General features: G+C 40.0%; 1 protein-coding gene across 12 annotated transcripts in view; it reads left to right on the top strand.

The window, feature by feature from the left end:
• zmp:0000001200 (dedicator of cytokinesis protein 9) overlaps positions 1 to 18,667 on the top strand; it is a 69,754-nt gene that overhangs the window by 47,737 nt on the left and 3,350 nt on the right. For 2 of the 12 annotated variants that reach the window (XM_063888674.1, XM_063888675.1), the window contains exons 14-50: positions 307 to 389; positions 924 to 1,046; positions 1,239 to 1,318; positions 1,444 to 1,631; positions 1,852 to 1,917; positions 2,005 to 2,097; positions 2,182 to 2,305; positions 2,409 to 2,527; positions 2,757 to 2,843; positions 2,967 to 3,056; positions 4,105 to 4,220; positions 4,473 to 4,542; positions 4,629 to 4,754; positions 4,856 to 4,927; positions 5,881 to 6,027; positions 6,127 to 6,210; positions 6,389 to 6,500; positions 6,788 to 6,835; positions 7,618 to 7,796; positions 7,903 to 8,019; positions 8,412 to 8,523; positions 8,614 to 8,747; positions 10,284 to 10,398; positions 10,505 to 10,571; positions 10,663 to 10,710; positions 13,103 to 13,239; positions 14,062 to 14,177; positions 14,260 to 14,397; positions 14,492 to 14,674; positions 15,087 to 15,200; positions 15,311 to 15,526; positions 15,765 to 15,822; positions 15,945 to 16,051; positions 16,476 to 16,598; positions 16,688 to 16,801; positions 18,098 to 18,244; positions 18,339 to 18,549. In XM_063888674.1, the coding sequence (XP_063744744.1) occupies positions 307 to 389; positions 924 to 1,046; positions 1,239 to 1,318; positions 1,444 to 1,631; positions 1,852 to 1,917; positions 2,005 to 2,097; positions 2,182 to 2,305; positions 2,409 to 2,527; positions 2,757 to 2,843; positions 2,967 to 3,056; positions 4,105 to 4,220; positions 4,473 to 4,542; positions 4,629 to 4,754; positions 4,856 to 4,927; positions 5,881 to 6,027; positions 6,127 to 6,210; positions 6,389 to 6,500; positions 6,788 to 6,835; positions 7,618 to 7,796; positions 7,903 to 8,019; positions 8,412 to 8,523; positions 8,614 to 8,747; positions 10,284 to 10,398; positions 10,505 to 10,571; positions 10,663 to 10,710; positions 13,103 to 13,239; positions 14,062 to 14,177; positions 14,260 to 14,397; positions 14,492 to 14,674; positions 15,087 to 15,200; positions 15,311 to 15,526; positions 15,765 to 15,822; positions 15,945 to 16,051; positions 16,476 to 16,598; positions 16,688 to 16,801; positions 18,098 to 18,244; positions 18,339 to 18,549 (4,264 nt within the window). The other 10 variants (XM_063888680.1, XM_063888686.1, XM_063888676.1 and 7 more) reach the window with 8 other exon arrangements.

Below are 18,667 nucleotides of genomic sequence, written 5' to 3'. Positions count from 1 at the left end.
CCTCAACACGGGGCAGCATGTTTCCCCAACTCAGCAGTTTCCACCGTATTATTCCACATTATTCATAGATAATCATCCTTGTTTTTAAGTGCTGACCAGTTGCTGTCTAACACAAGCATTGACTTTGGCTGAACAAATGTGGTTGTGGACCCTGAAGGCACCGTGGTATGGAGTAATGAGATTCAGTCGAGAAAAATGTGCTTTGTGTCTGTGTGGCAGCGTGCTGAATATGTAAGAGTGCTGCAGGGCGGAGAGTGTGTCAAAGTGATGAAGCTAAGCCCGCACTGTGTCCCTGTTTTCCACTAGGTGGCGCAGAAGGTCCTGAAAAATGCGAAGCTGGCATGTTGCCGGTTGGGTCAGTACAGGATGCCTTTTGCCTGGGCAGCAAGGTATGTAATCTCTTTTTTATGATTCATTATTACGTTTAACCAGCTTCCAGCAAGATGTTCTGTGTACACAGCCAATACAAACACGCCCTATGTCGCAATAGTGATGTTATTTAATAAATCTAATATCAGAAGTACAAACCATTGAACCATTGAATGGTGAAACATACAATTTGCAATAGGTTATGATTCAACTTGTTCCTATAATTCTTGTTTTTGGGCTATACTAATAACATGTAGGCCAGTTTGAAAATCAATTAACTTGTCTCACTAGTCTTAGCTTCTGAAATGTAAATATTGGCTGCTTTCTCTGTTGTATATCAGTGTATATACTGATTTGTTTTTGTTCTAGGAAAATGAGATGGATGTGTTTTAGTAGTTTGTTTTTTGACAAGCAATTACTAGGTTAATCGATCAAATATATGGATTAATCCAATATGCTACTGTGGTATCATACCTCTTTCTTATTCGAACAGTTTACATGAGCGTGTTCAGGATAATTAAAACCTTCCTGACTCTTTTTCTTCCTTCTTGCAGGTCTTTGTTTAAAGATGCTTCAGGGACATTGGACAAAAGTGCTCGTTTCTCACCTCTCTACAGACAGGACAGCAACAAGCTATCCAATGATGATGTGCTCAAACTGCTGGCTGATTTCAGAAAGTAAGTAGTCCTCAACGAAAACTGTAGAAGTAGTCTTACAGATGTTCTGGAAAGGCAAATATGGAACAAAAAGGCTGTTGGGTTTTAAAAAGTTAGATGTTTGCTCACATGTGTGAATGTGGTGTGTGTGTGTATATATACTATTTGGAGATGAGAGCAAAGGCTTAACCAGAGTTTGTTTCTCTTCCTCAGGCCAGAGAAGATGGCCAAGCTGCCTGTAATCCTCGGAAACCTTGATGTTACTATTGACAATGTAGCCCCCAACTTGACAAGTAAGGCCTCTGAATTTGTTCCTTGCGGCCAACATGAGAGATGAAAGCTGTTCCTCACAGCAGATCCGTCACGATGTCTGCAGGCTGATTATTTGGTCTCCTCTCCCTCCTGCTTCTGTATATAGATTGTGTTACCTCATCCTACATTCCTGTGAAGCAGTTTGATGTCAGCCAGAAGACCAACATCTTCTTTGAAGTGGAGGAGTTTGTGCCGTGCATAGCCAAATGCTCTCAGCCTTTCACCATCTACAACAATCACCTCTATGTGTACCCGAGGCACTTGAAGTATGACAGCCAAAAGTCATTTGCAAAGGTAACTCAAATCTTTAATTGTGTAGGTTAATTGACACAGGAGGAAGACTTATGAGGATTTTGTCCTCCATATGTTGACTTACAGTTTTCTGTTTTATACTGTAACATTAAATATTATTACTGGAACAACTCTCTACTTTTCTTATGGCCTAAAGTAACCGCACCTTTTCACTATTAGTTTGGCTAACTTTGTCAGTTTTGATCGTTGCGTCTGTCCTCAGGCTAGAAACGTAGCTGTCTGCATTGAGTTTAAGGACTCCGATGAGGAAGAGGCTGTTTCACTAAAGGTAACCTCAAATCTTTCCTCAATCTTTTAAATTTAAAGCCTCTCCCATCACAGAAGCCAGCTAACTTTTATTATTATTATTCCACAGTGCATCTATGGCCGACCTGGAGGACCCTTGTTTACCAAAAATGCCTTTGCTGCAGTATTGCATCACCAGCATAACCCAGAGTTCTACGATGAGGTGAGACAATATTCAGCAAATGCATAAAAACAAAAAGTTAAGTTAATATATTCAAATACTGACTGTTTATCTTATATTCCTCAGTTTAAGATTGAGCTGCCAACCCAGCTCCACGAAAAACACCATCTGCTCTTCACTTTCTACCATGTCAGCTGTGACAGCAACAGCAAGGCCAGCACCAAAAAGAGAGAGCTGGTTGAGACTCAAGGTAAGACACTGCAACACCAAATGTCCATTAATCTCTCATAGAGTCTCCAGATCACAAAAACACCTTGAAGCTTCTGACTCTGACTTTGCCTTTCCTCTCTCAGTGGGCTACGCCTGGCTCCCCCTGCTGAAAGATGGCCGGGTGACCATGAACGAGAGTCAAGTCCCTGTGGCTGCCAACCTGCCTGCTGGATACCTCAGCTGTCAGGAGGGCGCCAGCAAGGTAGAGTGTGTCCTCAGGTTGTGAAGCAGTGAGGGCTTGGCCTCAAGAGCTCAAGTGCTGAACTCTTATTTTCATTATTTAGTTCAAAACTGATTTCATAAATATGATTTGGGGATGCCATGCCAAAAACCACAACCCACAATATGAAAAAGAGATTTTAGATTTTGAAATGAACTAACTGCAGAATATAGTTATTGAAAGAAGGATTATTGTTTATTTTGTGTTACAGCATTCAGGACCTGAGGTCAAATGGGTGGATGGAGGCAAGCCTTTATTTAAGGTGTCCACTCACCTTGTGTCCACTGTCTACACTCAGGTTCGTTTGAGTTTTTTAACAAACTGTGAGTGTAGTACCTGTCTCATCTGCATCCCTAATTCTCTTTTTTTGTGTGTTGGAATAAACTTATAAAGTCTGAACTTCTTTGTGTTTTTTTCATAGGATCAACATTTGCACAATTTCTTTCTTCACTGTCAGAGCACTGAAGCTGCACCCCAGGTGCCAGGAGGAGAACTGGTCAAATTCCTGAAGGTAAAACAATAACTATTAAGACATGAATTGTTGTGACTTAAATACATAGCAATTAATATTACATGAAAATGTTTTGATGAATTTGTTTGTATCAATCAAAATGTGTAGAGCTGGTGTCTTTATTAAAGGCATGTTACTTTCTTATAGGTAAATTAATTGGTTAGCAATGTGTGTGTAGATGCTTGAAAACACTTATTTCGTGCTACACCGAGTAGGATACTATTTAAACCACAATCGCTAATGTTGACATAAAGTCTACTTTTCTGTTTTGGCATATACAGTGTATAACTGAGTGCACAATGATGCATAAATATCGGACTGGGAATTAACTCTGAACAGAATGATATTGGATATATTTTGAATATCTGTAAGGGAAAGGTCAGAACTGTTTTCTCAATTTCATTTCTTTGCTACCCCTGGCTCATACTCCTGTAAAACCGCAGACAGTCACACTCAGTTAGAGCTGAATAGCAGAGAGATTAATCTCCTGCTTTGTGCTGAGGCTTGCCAACAGCACATTCTTCTGGACAGTTTGTGAAGAGATTTTTCTACTGTACTATTTCAAGATTGAATTGCTCTTCACGTGCAAATATCCTTTTGCTATGGTAGCTCAGGATTTTGTCTCCAGCAGTCACTCCTATTCCAATCCATGGGAATCTCAGTTCATTGTTCCCCTGGCAGAGATAGACATGCAGAGCAACACTTGGTCCAATGCATCTCTTGGGTGCAAATGTAAACACAGCAGAGAACATGAACAATAGCCAGAGGGTCAAACAGCAGGTCACTCATGTTAACTGGCAGCTCGCCAAATGACTTGGCAGCGCCTATGTTAGTTTCCTGCACACGGCAATGATGCTCCCGTATACACACTGCCGTGTTCACAGCAACTGAAGCATACGCTATTGGTAATTAGCAGATTGTTTTTCATGTATGTCCTCTTCCTCCTTTTGTTGTTATCACATTTGTAGAAGCCCTCTGTGCTCTGTTCTTGATTTGTGCTAGAAAATAATGTAATGTAAGTTTTCCACATGTGATGTTTTACCCTCAGAGCCTGCATGCCATGGAGAGCCATGTGATGATTAAGTTCCTGCCTACCACCCTGAATCAGCTGTTCAGGGTGCTAACCAGTGCCACCCAAGAGGATGTAGCAGTCAACGTAACCAGGCAAGTTTACCTGAGATAATCCTCTTAACAACATCCTAAAATGAAGTTGTTTCATGTAATTAAAAAAACAAAAATTGACATAGATTTGGAAATATCATTAATACATCAAAAACAACTCTAGCTATGGTGGCATGAAAATGAAAATTGTCAACAATTATTTCCATAAACTTTTAATAAGTGATGCCTCCTGCTGTGTCAGCTTCTTTCAGCACCATTTCCTAACACACACTTTATGGCATTGTTTTGTTTTAGAGTCATGATTCACATTGTAGCCCAGTGCCACGAGGAGGGATTGGAGCACTACCTGAGGTCATATGTAAAGGTAAACATCACAAACCACTTGTCACATTTCAATGTCTTTATGTTAGTGTTTGTACTCATGGTTCTCTCTGCATGTGTCTCCTACAGTATGTATTTAAGTCTGAGCCACAAACCTCCTCCTCCAACCGATCAGTGCACGAGGAGTTGGCTAAAGCCATGACTGCTATCTTGAAGCCTTCCACTGATTTCCTCACCAGTAACAAACTCCTCAAGGTAACATATTTCTACTTTTTTAAGGAGTGTATGGTGTGTGATTATAACTGCCATGAAAGTCCTCTTTATTGTTCTCTGATTGATGTTTGTCTGCCTCGCAGTACTCCTGGTATTTCTTTGAAGCCTTAGTGAAGTCCATGGCTCAGTACTTGATAGAGAGCTGTAAAGTGAAGGTAAGTCTGCCACAACACGTGTGTGTTTGACTCAGGGTGTCTGTTTCATAAAGGCTTAGGTTCTTTACTGTGGTTTACAACATGCCAAGTCTTGTGGACAGCCGCAGTACCACAGTCAAAGTATTATGTATCCACAGACTGTCCCGCACTGCTGCGCAGTTTTATTGGCTGCAATTGTTCGTACCCCATAAGTAACCACATCCCTGTGTCTAACTCCCTCTGGCCTCTAATGTGGAGTGAGCTTTAAATGAAAGTACATGGCTTGGGATATTCTTTACTTCAGACAAATCCTGCTAAAAGACCAAAGTGTCATTGATTTGCTTTGGACAAAAAAAGAGGTATATGGCACAGAATTACAATATTTTAAGTGGGCACACCAATTGTTGGCTAATTCTGCTTGTTTTAACCTTAATCATTACGAGATTTACACTTGATTTCATTTCATTCAATTCTTGTCTAATTTTTGCATTATTTTATTTATCTTATTTGCACTATATATGTTGAGTTGTTGGAGGAGCCTGGGATATCAGATTATATTGCCAACATATACGATGTACTGTATCTGCTGTGCATATGACAAATAAAACCTTTGAACCTTCATAATTTTGTAAGTGGGCACTTGGCCTTGTATTAGAGATAAATAGTACATTTATCAAGAATTTGAGCAGCAGATGAATAGTTTTAGAAATTCTATTTGGTTTTTTTGGTCTAGAAACGCTTGAAACCCTGGTTGAAAACTATGAATTTCTGCAGTTTTTCTCTTGACTCCTATTTTTTGTATACAGCCGACAATCAAAAACATTTGGCCACCCATGATCTACACAAGCAATAAGTGTAAATTAATTGTTGATTTTGGTCTTTTCATTGGAAGAATAACCATACTACTCTTTTAAACTGGGGTGTTTTACGGTATATAATACCATTTGTACGAACTTATATGATGTGTTCTGCAGCTCTCCAGGAATCAGCGTTTCTCAGCATCCTTCCATCACACTGTGGAGACTCTGGTCAACATGATGATGCCACACATCACTCAGAAATACAAAGACAACCTCGATGCTGCCAGGAATGCTAACCACAGTCTGGCGGTCTTCATCAAGGCAAGGGGATACAGTTACTGTATCTGGCACGATTTTAACTGTGTGTTTTAAAATGTACAAGTGTATATTTATTATTTATTTTTCCTCATCCTTCTGTAGCGCTGTTTCAACCTGATGGACAGAGGCTTTGTGTTCAAGCAGATCAACCACTACATCAACTGTTTTATGCCTGGAGACCCAAAGGTACACAGTAGACACACTAACAGACTTTATACACAATCGGAGACATGCTTCTTGTAATATTTCTTGTGAGCTCCCTAATGTAGTATTTCACGGTGTGCTCCATGCAAGTTTTGAACGAGTTTGTGTTTGAGTAAAGTATTAAAGCTGCCTCCCTCGTTGCTGTCTTTTCTGAATGTAGACGCTGTTTGAGTTCAGGTTTGAGTTTCTGCGAGTCGTGTGCAACCACGAGCACTACATCCCCTTAAACCTGCCAATGCCTTTTGGAAAGGGAAGGATACTCAGATTTCAAGGTGAGGAGATCATCAAATTTACATGATGTTGAAGTACCATGCCTGATAGTAGTGTGCTTAAATGCCAGTGCACTTACATTGGGTGTGTTTGAGTAAAATATTTAAATCAAACCCAAGAGCGTTGTGCTACTAAACTGTAAAAAAAATCCAGCAAAAATGAAAAAGGTGTACTTATTTTCTACTCATGCATTTATAATACAAGTGTATTTAAAAAAGCAGTGAAACATGTTGTCTGCAGTTTTCAATTATACAGAAAATGCTTTGTCCTTTTTCTGTTCCTCAATTAGCTTTATTATCTCCAAATGATACGGTGGAGTCATGTGATACTGTATTAGGTAGGTGTAAGAGTGTGCTGCTTGTATGTCTTCTCCAAAAAGAACAGACTCCAATCTAATCATTCAATCATGACCAGAGTGGGTCACATGATTTGCTTCAAAATCTGAACTTAGACAGTTATTTCAAATGTTGCTGCATCCTTGTTGTGGTGGAATATGAATCTTTTCTTTTTTCATGACACTGTACGGAAACATACTGTTTTACGATTTGTATTTGTGTATAAGATATTGTTGATTGAGTGTGCAGTTCGAATTTTCAATCATGAATTGCTTTAGAGTTCTAATGATTAGAATGATTCCAAAAGACACATTATTTGCTGTCATTTCTTTTTAATGATAAGACAAAAGCGTATGTTTAACTTGATTTTACAGTGGCATTTCTGGGAGATCTTTGTCTGATTTGGGATTGCTTAGTTTGTCTTTCATATTGTTGGAAATCTTAAGCTTTAATTCTATTGTCTTTTCTCAGCAATCACTGTTGATGTGAATTTGCAGTTCAGTTACACAACCTGGATCTGTCAACACCAAATCAAATCTTTCTTTAAAACATATAGATAAATAGCAGAAAGAATCCAAGAATCAATTGTCATAATAGATTTTTCGCCGGATTTGATTAGCATAAATAATCTGTAGCCTGTTCAAGCTTTCCTGTTTTGTTGTTATTAGTTGAATTGTGTCTGATTGATGTTCATTTAGAAATGTCCTCATTGAACCTTTCACATCCTTCATTAACCTCTCTGTCATCCAAACCTAATCTCTTTGTCCTCCTCTCTTTCCCTCAGACCTCCAGATGGATTACTCGCTGACAGATGATTTCTGTAAGAACCACTTCCTGGTCGGGCTGCTGCTCAGGGAGGTCAGTGCAGCTCTGCAGGAGTTCAGGGAGATCCGTCAGATAGCCATCCATGTGCTGAAGAACCTGATGATGAAACACACATTTGATGAGCGCTACTGCTCCAAGGTAAGCCGCGGCTTCGTACCTCCATCTCTTGCATGTCTGCTTCTCTTCAGTATTTGATGTGCCTAGCCCTGAGATATTCTGTTGAGATGATTTATTTGTTTTGCAGAGCCAGCAGGCCAGGTTGGCCACCCTGTACTTTCCCTTGTTTGGTCTGCTCCAAGAGAACGTCAACAGGCTGAATGTGAAGGAAGTATCTCCATTCATCGTCAACCACTCCAACAATGTAAGGGCGCCGCCTAGTGGCTTCTTTGTAATATTGCATTTAGCATGGTCAGCAACACCCTTCTGTTAAAATAAAACAATACATATATATGCTTTTAGCAAGATAAAATACAGTTTTAGTTATTTTTCAATAAACACTTTTTAATATCTGCATCATATATAAGGTTTTGTTTAATTTTTTCTTTATAACAAAAAAGAAAGGGTTTCTTTGCTGTTACTATTCCATACTGAATCTTTTAAAACATGAATCTGCTCATTTAAATGACCAAACAAACACATTTTATGACCTTGTAAGACTAACAACTTATATGGATGTACTAAGTTCCCATTTCTAAATACATCCCAGTATAATATGTGGGGGTTTTTTATCATTAAACTGTTGTTTCTCCTCAGAATGGAAAAGATGATTCACTTCTCACCAACGCCTTGATGACACCTCCCAGATCCAGCACCTTTCTGGACACCAGCTTGCACAAAGATGTTTTTGGAGTCATCTCTGGCACCTGTGAGTGGATAGATGATCCTGAAAAATAATAAATATATAACATTTTGGTTTATAGAAATTTTAAATTGCTGTTTTTTTGGTTTTTGATAGCTTCACCTCACACAACGTCGACCCCCAACATTAACTCTGTTCGCCATGCAGACTCTCGCAACTCACTCATCAGCACGGACTCTGGCAACAGCCTGCATGAGAAGCACAATGACAAAAGCAACTCCCTGGACAAGGTAAATAAGTGCTGCAAGAGGCCAGTAGAGTCATTTCATACAACATTTATTAGAAATCAATTTTAGGCTTCCTGTGATGTGCATTTCACTGGCCTTAGGTATTACAGAAGTCCCCTTGTTGTGACAAAAGTACCCCAGAAGGTCACCTATTGTTAACTTGTACCATTAACTCCCCCACCTAACCTGGCCGTGGCAGACGGAGAAGTTCGTACGGAGACACTCTGTCAATGTCCTGCGCTTCTTTACGGAAACTGATGAGTCCATGCTCTCCCTGCGCACCAAGCGCGTCACCATGGACTTCTCCCTGCTTTCTGTCCCCTGTGTGCCAGAGAGCGCCCTGCAACCCATCATTTCACTTCAAGTACAAAAGTCATCATCCCACTTAGGAGTGTCCCATCTGGGAATGTTAGAGTGTGTGTGAGTTTCCTAAACCCTAAGCCCTTTCTTTGCCAGATGATTCTCAGGCGTTGACTTGTTTGTTCTCTGGTACCATAAATCAGAGATTCTGTACAGGGCCTCACAGGGTTTGTTTTTGCTTTTTTTTCCAGGCATGCCGGCTTATGGGGTTTCTCCCTTTTTGAGTTCCTCTCATGTGTGCTGTGTCATTTGTCTGTTTTCACTGAAGGACATCCTCAACCAAATCTGAGATCAATCCTTTGAACACAAATGATTTTAACTGTCTCTGTATTTGTGTTGTTAACCTGCTATTAAACATCTTTGTTTTTACGTAGGGTCGATGCTATGTGTGTAAAGACTAAAGGGGAAAAGGAGGACACTCAAGTCATGTGTTATTATTGCAGATTTTTTTTTTTTAATTGCATGAAGATGACTGCACCACAGCTTTATAGTTTTTATCCACCTTTCCGAGAAAACTATCTTTAGCCCTGAAGTAAATCACTCTCCAAAATAAGAAGCCAAAGTCATAGCCTCATGCTCTCCATTATGTCATCCCCAGCCAGTTTCATGGTCTAGACTAACTGCTGGCAAAGGAACGTGCTTGGTGCGTGGCCAACCCATCGCTGTGGTAGAGCGGTTGCTCCACTGCTTTTGGTTTCTCCTCCCTCTCTGCTTCAGCTGGGAGAAATGCTGTTTGTTGTCAACCGACAGTTTTTGCCAAATTGCATAGAGCCCTGCAACATCTGAGTGAATGGCAACGAGTGTAGTTTGAGCACAGAAATCCCAGGTCTTCAAAAAAGCTCCTACTGATCATGTCGAGATCTAAATCTACCTCAAAGTAGTTTTATTTTTGATAAAAATACAGGCCCAAGACTCGGCTGTCTAGATGGTGAACAATGACAACACAACTAAATGTAAAATTTAGAAGAACTAAAATGTTGTTTTATGAGCAATTTTATTGTGCTTTTAAATTGACATGGTAAATGACCTTTTGAAATTACAAAATACAAAATCCCAATCAGTTTCTCTAGACAAAACGTGTGCTTTATCTTAAAGAAGCAAAAGGAAAAAGACAGAACAAAGACCCCTAAAACAATAATATAGTTGTCGTCTCTCTGACCCTATTCTTTGTCCTCTCAGAACCAGGCTGCTTCAACCCTGGGCAGTACCCTGCTGCGATGTGATAAACTGGACCAGTCAGAGATCAAGAGCCTCCTCATGTGCTTCCTACATGTGCTCAAAAGCATGTCTGAAGGTAACGTCTCTTTCCTGAATATATGCACTCACCATCTTTCTGTCTTGATGCTTGAACACTGAGCTTACACAAATTGTCTCCTCAATGTCAATCTGTCTTTTTCCAGATGCTCTGTTCACATACTGGAACAAGGCTTCACCTGCTGAGTTAATGGACTTCTTCACTCTAGTCGAGTAAGACGCCTAATTTGACGACATTCCTGACAATTTAAGTAAAGCTTATGAATACATTGTGACTGATTTTTCACTTTTCTTTTCCTCTCAGAGTGTGCCTCCATCAGTTCAGATACATGGGGAAGAGATACATTGCAAGGTAATGTTGTTGTTAGTTTCGTAATCTGGTGCATTAATGTCATTCTTGTAAGTCTTTTTAACTCAAATTCTTTATTAATTTGACATGGAAATGTAATTCTTATTATTAGTTTTTTGAATGAGCTTCTCCAGAATTGTTTCAAGTTACCCCTCAGCAACTCCAGCAATAGTCAAAGCGCCTTGGTTGGAAACTGCAGTTCGAATCGATAAATATTATTATGTCTCTTTAGGAATATATAGATAGAATACCTCAATATAATGATACAAATAAAGGCAGTTCTGGTGTCCATGTAAACGTCTATGTGTGACATGATGTAGCTACTTATTGTCTTGATTCTAGATCATCGAGTGTAAAACGATTTCTAATGTGTGTGACAAAGGGTGTGACTGTCTATTGAATGTTTAAAATCCAACACACACTGTACTGACTCCACCATGTGGGAGCTCTGGCCTCAACTCCCAGAGGGCTTTGAGTGTTCACTCTCTCTAACCTCCCACCACTCTTTCTATCTCTATCCGTCTAAATGCTGGCAAGTTTAACACAATGAAATAAAACCTGGCTCCTGCCCTCTCCTGCTTGGGTAAGACTAATGGTGGAACTGACTCTAAACCTTAATGCATGATATCTTTTCACCCTATACAATTGCAGTGCTGTGACACAACCACTGGCTCTAAAATCATGTAAAGCATCCGTCTCTATTCACCTAATGTGCGTGACAATTTCTGTAACTCACTGCTTGAATGCTGATTCTGCTTGATGATTAAACTGCATGCAATACACTATAACTTCACTGCATGATCAAATAATATATTTATTTCACTATGATAAATGTAAAACTCATAAAATAAATATTTAGGCTGGCCTTCCCTACAGGGCTCAAAACTGTGTTGGTGATGCTCACTGAATTTAAGTGTAAACATTTTACATTTGGTTAAAGAGATAGTTCAGAAATATAGTAGCTTTGGGGAAATGTCCTAGTCTTCACACTTTCCCAGAGTCAGAAGCTAATAAATAAATTAGGCCAGGCGTTTTTTTTGTATGTAATTTGTGCAGTCTGAAGTTATGTTAAACAGCAATAGTTAGCTACTCTGGTGCAATGGATGTGGGCCTATGGGATAAAATAACATCATAAATTAAGCAAGTAACTAAACTAAGTGGAGGAGTGTGGAGGACTTTGTCTGAGGTGAAGCTCACAGTCTCTGGGTATCAGTCTTTTAAAAACCTGAACTAAATGGTATGACTCAAGGACATTTAAAGGTCCCCTATTATGCAAAGTGCACTTTTTGATGTCTTTTATACATAAATATGAGTCCCCGGTGTGTAAGGAGACTCACAAAGTGTCAGAAAATACAGCCCTCTCTCTTTTCCTCCTTACCCACATCTCTAAAAATGGGGGTACAAACGAGCTGATCCAGATATGCTGCCGATATGACGTCATATCGGAAATGCGGGCTGACTTTACGTTGAATTCCTGGCAACGTCCCAACCTATCGTCCGCAATATGAGTGAAGTCCCCCGTACAGCTCTGTGTCTCTTTGCAGAAGGTCTGCAGGATGGACTTAGAGTTGTTGTATATATAATACATATAGCGTTTAATCACGGCATCGTTTAGCTTAGTTTCTCCATTAGAAGCGTCTATCTTCAGACAGAGAGCTGCAGACGCTCCAAAGGGGTGGTGGCCAGCTGCAGCTCATTTACATGGAAGGTCACAGAATCAGCACTCGAAAACGGGGCTGAAACAGAGGGATAGCGGACATGCTAAAATGCATGATCTGTTTGGTATTTTGAGCAAAACACGTCAGAGACATGTTTATTTATATATGTGAGACCTATAACATAGGCCATAAAAAAGCATAATAGGAGTCCTTTAAGTAATATTCACCCCACTCAAGTGTCCAGAATAGTTGTCACCCATACCTGCGGGGCCGGCCCGAGGCATAAGCGAATGCAGCGGCTGCTTGGGGCCCCCTGGCCACCAGGGGGCCCCCAATCAAGTGTTGTTGTGGGGTTTTTTTGTTTTTTTTAAACATATAATAACTTAAAGAAGTGACTACATGATTTAATGAATGAATGAATAATTCAATCCAAGAAAATCATGATTTCATGATCAATATACCTGCCGCAAAACATTTTTGGCATGTGAGCAAGGATGGATTACTGAATAAGCCTTCCAGGCCCAAGCCCAAGTCACTACCTCAATAAGTCAAAAAGCAATAGGCTATGAATCTGAACAAATTTAGCCCTTCTCCAGCTGGCCATCTCAAAAATGCACCCGAATACAAGAAATCACATCCCAAAATCAAATTCTGCTTAGGGCCCCCTAAAGGCCCAGCACTGCATACCTGCTTCACTAACCTGCCATCCGTCTAACATTGTCCTGTTTCCTCATCAGGAACCAGGATGGGGCAGGACCCGTAGCACATGAGCGGAAGTCTCAGACTCTGCCTGTGTCCCGTAACAGGGCGGGAATGATGCATGCCCGCTTACAGCAGCTCAGCAGCCTGGATAACTCACACACTTTTAACCACAGTAAGTTCTCAATACATTTCTTCAAACATCCTCTAGTAGAGGACGACCGCCCTGCCGCCTCACTCTGAGTAGTCTCCTCATTCTTTTTAACATCATCAACATCATTCTCATCCTTGGTTCAAACCCAGGCCGCAGTCAAGCAGAAAATGCCTTAGAAGAAATTAGAATTAAAGAGGGTGAAGGTAGTTGTGTGTGGCATTATATTGATATTATCCACGGGGTTTCATCTCTCAGTCTGTTAAATGGCATGATTTAACACAGCTTCTTTGTGTTTTCAGTGTAAGAAAGATTTCAAGTATTCTTGGAATTTCTGTAGACCATGGTAAGAATGTATCAGGTCGTCTGGCAGTTTACAGACTGGCTTTGTTTATTTGGTTTAAATTAAAAGCATGCCTATTATATAACTATAACTACACATAGGCTTTCAAAATATTCTCATACCTCTGGTCAGCTCATGTGCTTACATTTCATTTCCTAGACCATGTAAAACATGAAGGGTTTCATTCCACTAATACCAGCTGAGTATTCCCTAAAAAATATTATATATATATGCCTTTTTTTATATAAAATAAAAAAGATTTTACATTTTGTAAACATCATATGTGCCTCACTAATAAATTACCATTCCCTGTATAGAAGGTTTTGATGTTGATGTAAAGATTTTTGGAATGAAACTTAAACTTGTCATCATATAATGACATTTGATAGCTTTGGCTTTAACTCTCATATATACAGGTCTCATATTATCGTATATGATAAAATAGCCTTTCTTTGTACTGGTGAGGGTGAACCAACTACAGCTTTCTGTTTTATATTCTTCAGCCTACAGTCACTCCGATGCAGACGTGTTGAATCAGTCTCTGCTGGAGGCTAACATCGCCACTGAAGTGTGCCTGACTGTCCTGGACACGCTAAGCATCTTCATCATGGGATTCAAGGTAGCATAACTAACATTTTACATATATAATTATATATACCTACATTTATATAACTCTATAAAAATACTCTCTTCCTCCACAGACCCAGCTGTGTTCAGACCATGGCCATAGTCCACTAATGAAAAAGGTGTTTGAAGTCCACCTCTGTTTTCTCCGGATCAATCAGTCAGAGACGGCCCTCAAGCAGGTCTTCACTTCACTGCGCACCTTCATCTACAAGGTGAGAAGGTGTCGGTTTCCTTAATAATACCCTGTTGTTGCTTTATGGTCTTAGGCTTGTTGCTGATGATCTGTCTGTCTTCTTCAACCTCTAGTTTCCCTGCACTTTTTTTGAGGGGCGCGCTGACATGTGTGCTGCTTTCTGCTGTGAGATCTTGAAGTGTTGTAACTCCAAGCTGAGCTCCATTCGCAGCGACGCAGCCCACTTGCTCTACTTCCTCATGAAGAGCAACTTTGACTACACAGGGCGCAAGTCTTTTGTCCGGACGCACTTACAGGTGGGGATTTAGCTTTTGTCCAGAGGATAAAAACAACTCTTTAATATCACATTATTTCCCTGAAATTCTCTGTTGTCGTGGAGACCCTGGGCCCTGTTTAACATCCCATACGTTTTTTTCAACGTTTAACTTTTTCCTATTTTGTGAAATTGAAATCGCTTATGAATAGGGCTTTGAAGTGATGCTGTGTTAAAGAAGTCTCTCACGGAAATAATGCTGAGTTTCACATTTTGGTTTTAAAATAAGCGAATAAATGAAAATGTTATGACTAAAGTTGGTTTGGATTTTGCAGTTGTTATCTTAAGGTCTGTGGGAAGAATCAAACAATAAAAAGCTCGGACAATCTCAACAAAATGCAAGGGTTAAGTATTGTGTATTCAAAATGATAATGTATATCTTTCTCTTTCTGAAGGTGGTGATTGCTGTCAGTCAGTTGATAGCTGACGTGATTGGTATCGGAAGTACTCGCTTCCAGCAGTCTCTGTCAATAATCAACAACTGTGCCAACAGTGACAAAACTATTAAGGTCGGGAATTAATTTATGTGCATAACTATGTTTTGCTTACACTTAAACAGTTGAATATATGTATGATTAGCAATGACTGACTGTTCCCTTTTCTGCCTCCTCCTAAACAGAACACAGCTTTCCCATCAGATGTGAAGGATCTGACCAAACGCATCAGAACGGTGTTGATGGCCACGGCTCAGATGAAGGAGCACGAGAGAGATCCAGAGATGCTGGTGGACCTGCAGTACAGCCTCGCCAAGTCTTACGCCAGCACGCCTGAACTGCGCAAGACCTGGCTGGACAGCATGGCCCGAATCCACGTGAAGAACGGAGACATGTCAGAGGTCTGTGATAAGAGACTCTGTGTGGCTAAAAAGTGGTCAATTTACCATGTAATAGACTTTATTCAGGTCTGTGTCTGGTGATGTGTCAGCATAATATCAGATACTGAAAAAAAATACTGACTGCATGAACTTTTTTATTTTTGGCTAATGTACTGTGAGTGATACTGGCCTACAATATAATTAATACTATCACCATCACTATGTCTATCTGACCTGTATTTTTCTTTGTTGTTGACAGGCGGCCATGTGCTATGTTCACGTTGCAGCGCTTGTGGCAGAATATCTGCGGAGAAAAGGTACTTAACATAATTTCCACTTGCATGCCACACAGCAGCTCCTTTTTTGGTTTGTTGTGTGATTCTTATTTTCCTAAATTGGCTAATTGTTAAGGTGTTGTCTCGTCTCATTCTGTGTACAGGCATGTTCAAACAGGGCTGCTCATCTTTTCGAGTCGTGACGCCAAACATCGATGAAGAAGCAGCCATGATGGAGGACGTCGGCATGCAGGATGTCCATTTCAATGAAGTATGTAAAGTAACATGAATTCATTTACAGTCTGTGGTATAACTATATCATGACTTTATTTAATTACATATTATCATATGTTTTATAATAATCATCATTGAAATATTAACTGTCGCTACTTTATCACGGCTTTGACTTCCAAGATTTCAATATTTAAATTACTTGATAATTAAACACATGTTATTATTTTTGAAATAAGACCAAATTACTACAGGTATGACCAACTTTTTTTTAAGTGACATGTCTTATGATTTTGAGATCGTTATAAAATAGGGTGAGACAACATTCTGTGAGCCCCGTCTCACTAGAATGAATTAAGATGTGTTTTTCTTCACTTCCTGCAGAGTCCTGATAGAACAGGCTCAGACACAACCAACACTTTATTTGAGTTATATTTCTGTTTCCCCTGCTCGCGTTCCCTCAGGATGTCCTAATGGAGCTTTTGGAGGAGTGTGCCGATGGACTGTGGAAGGCTGAGCGCTACGAGCTCATCTCTGACATCTACAAGCTCATTATACCCATTTATGAGAAGCGCAAGGACTTTGAGGTACATTTAACTTTTTTATCTCCCCAAATTGTTTGTACACATTCTGTACAAACACATTCTGATCAAATTATTTTTACTACTTTGCACAGAAACTGGCTCATCTGTATGACACTCTGCATCGTGCATACAGCAAAGTGACAGAGGTCATGCACACAGGAAAGAGATTGCTGGGCACCTACTTCAGAGTGGCTTTCTTTGGCCAGGTGAGTTTAACCAAAAGCGCAGTATAAAGTATAAGTATATTCTGTCTACTAGGATGTTATGTGGCCACCCAGATGTACTGATTATTGGATTTCTGCGCCCACTGTTTAAAATAAATCAAATTGTATTTCAAGAAATAGCACAAGTGTTCATTTGGTTGCTTTGGTTGCAAAGTAATGCTCAATGAGCATGTTTTTTCGGTAATAGCATAATCACATTTTATGATCCGCTCTAATACCCTTTTCTGCTTTTTATCCTGTTTGAAGGCAGCGGTAAGTTGTGCATTAGACCTTGTTAGCCTTTCAGAGCAGCCTGAGTCTATGTGTGGTGCTGCTGCTGTAATCCATTGCATTTCTCAGTCATAGTTTGCTGTTTACAATAACATCAGTCACCACTGATGCTTGCTACGTTGCATGGTGCACTTTCACCTTGGCCCTCATTCGAATTTTTCTACTACTTTTGTTCTACAGATTTTAGTTTGTAAGATTTCAGTACTGTTAGTCGTATCTTGTGAGGTTTTTAAATATTTAGTTGGATGTGGTTTCCTCTGCCGGTGTTCTTTGTAGATCTTGACATGGTCATGTTTCTAAATTGGTGTGAGTTGCAGTGTGTGGAATTATTTTTCATAGTTTTTAGAGAGTTGTCATGGAATAACAATGAATGTATTTTCTGCTGTCCACACACCCGTAGCAGTACCACTTTACAGACTCGGAGGCCGAGGTAAATCAATATGAAAGTCATTATTGTGGTGAGACTGCAGTGATGTGTTGGGTTGTGTTGTGCTCCTTTGGTAATGCAGTCGGGATATTTGATCTGCATTGCTTATTTTTTTGCCTTTTACTCCTCCACTACTCCAGTGTTGTACTAATCTAAGAACCTTAGAGGGCTTATAGCAGGATTCACCTCTCACTGGGTCAATGCATGGCTTCACCCATCCATTACACATACAAGACTGATTAATCAAAGTACTCCCACTGATAGTGTGAAATCTGTGCCCCCACCTGTGTTCTTTGGTCAGTCTAACTGTACCGATCTGATACTAGTTGGTGTCTTTGAGTGGACTTTTTCTATTTCCTGTCTTTGTTCTTGGACATTAGACAGAGGGTTGTTTGGATTCTGACGATATTTCAGTCCAAAGCTGATACTTGGTGGTAAAAATGGGGTTACCATTGTATTATAGCAAATTGTTTGAATGGCACTCAACTCACCTTCCATGTTTAGTTTGACGTGGCTTCTTTGTATCTCATTAAAATAAAAACAGTGTTTGTTTTTTATTCATTTTGACCATTTGTTTTTAGGGCTTCTTTGAAGATGAAGATGGTAAGGAGTACATCTACAAAGAACCTAAATTCACCCCTCTGTCAGAGATATCTCAGCGACTCCTTAAGCTCTACTCTGACAAGTTTGGACAGGAGAACGTGAATTTGATCCAGGACTCTGGCAGGGTGAGTCTTGATTTTTAATTTGTAATGAGGATTGATTTAAAAGATTAGTAAAAACGCAATACTGATCTGTTGTGACGACATGTATTCTCTGCAGATTAACCCCAAAGACCTGGACTCTAAGTATGCGTACATCCAAGTGACACATGTGACCCCTTACCTGGAGGAGAAGGAGCAAGTAGACAGGAAGACAGACTTTGAGAAGAGCCACAACATCCGCCGCTTTGTGTTTGAGATGCCTTTCACCATATCAGGCAAAAAGCAAGGCGGGGTGGAGGAGCAGTGCAAACGCAGGACGATACTAACCAGTAAGTCACCTTTACATATACTGTGGGTGGTGGTGGTACATGAGCTATTAAATGGCATCTCTATAACAGTAGATCATCACAAGGTTACTGATCTTTAAGATGGTGTTATATTATGGAA

Source organism: Eleginops maclovinus, chromosome 7 (assembly GCF_036324505.1).
Source record: "Eleginops maclovinus isolate JMC-PN-2008 ecotype Puerto Natales chromosome 7, JC_Emac_rtc_rv5, whole genome shotgun sequence".
Lineage (NCBI taxonomy): Eukaryota > Metazoa > Chordata > Actinopteri > Perciformes > Eleginopidae > Eleginops > Eleginops maclovinus.
The sequence above is the reverse complement of the archived record's forward strand: the minus strand, read 5'-3'. Positions and strand labels throughout refer to the sequence as shown.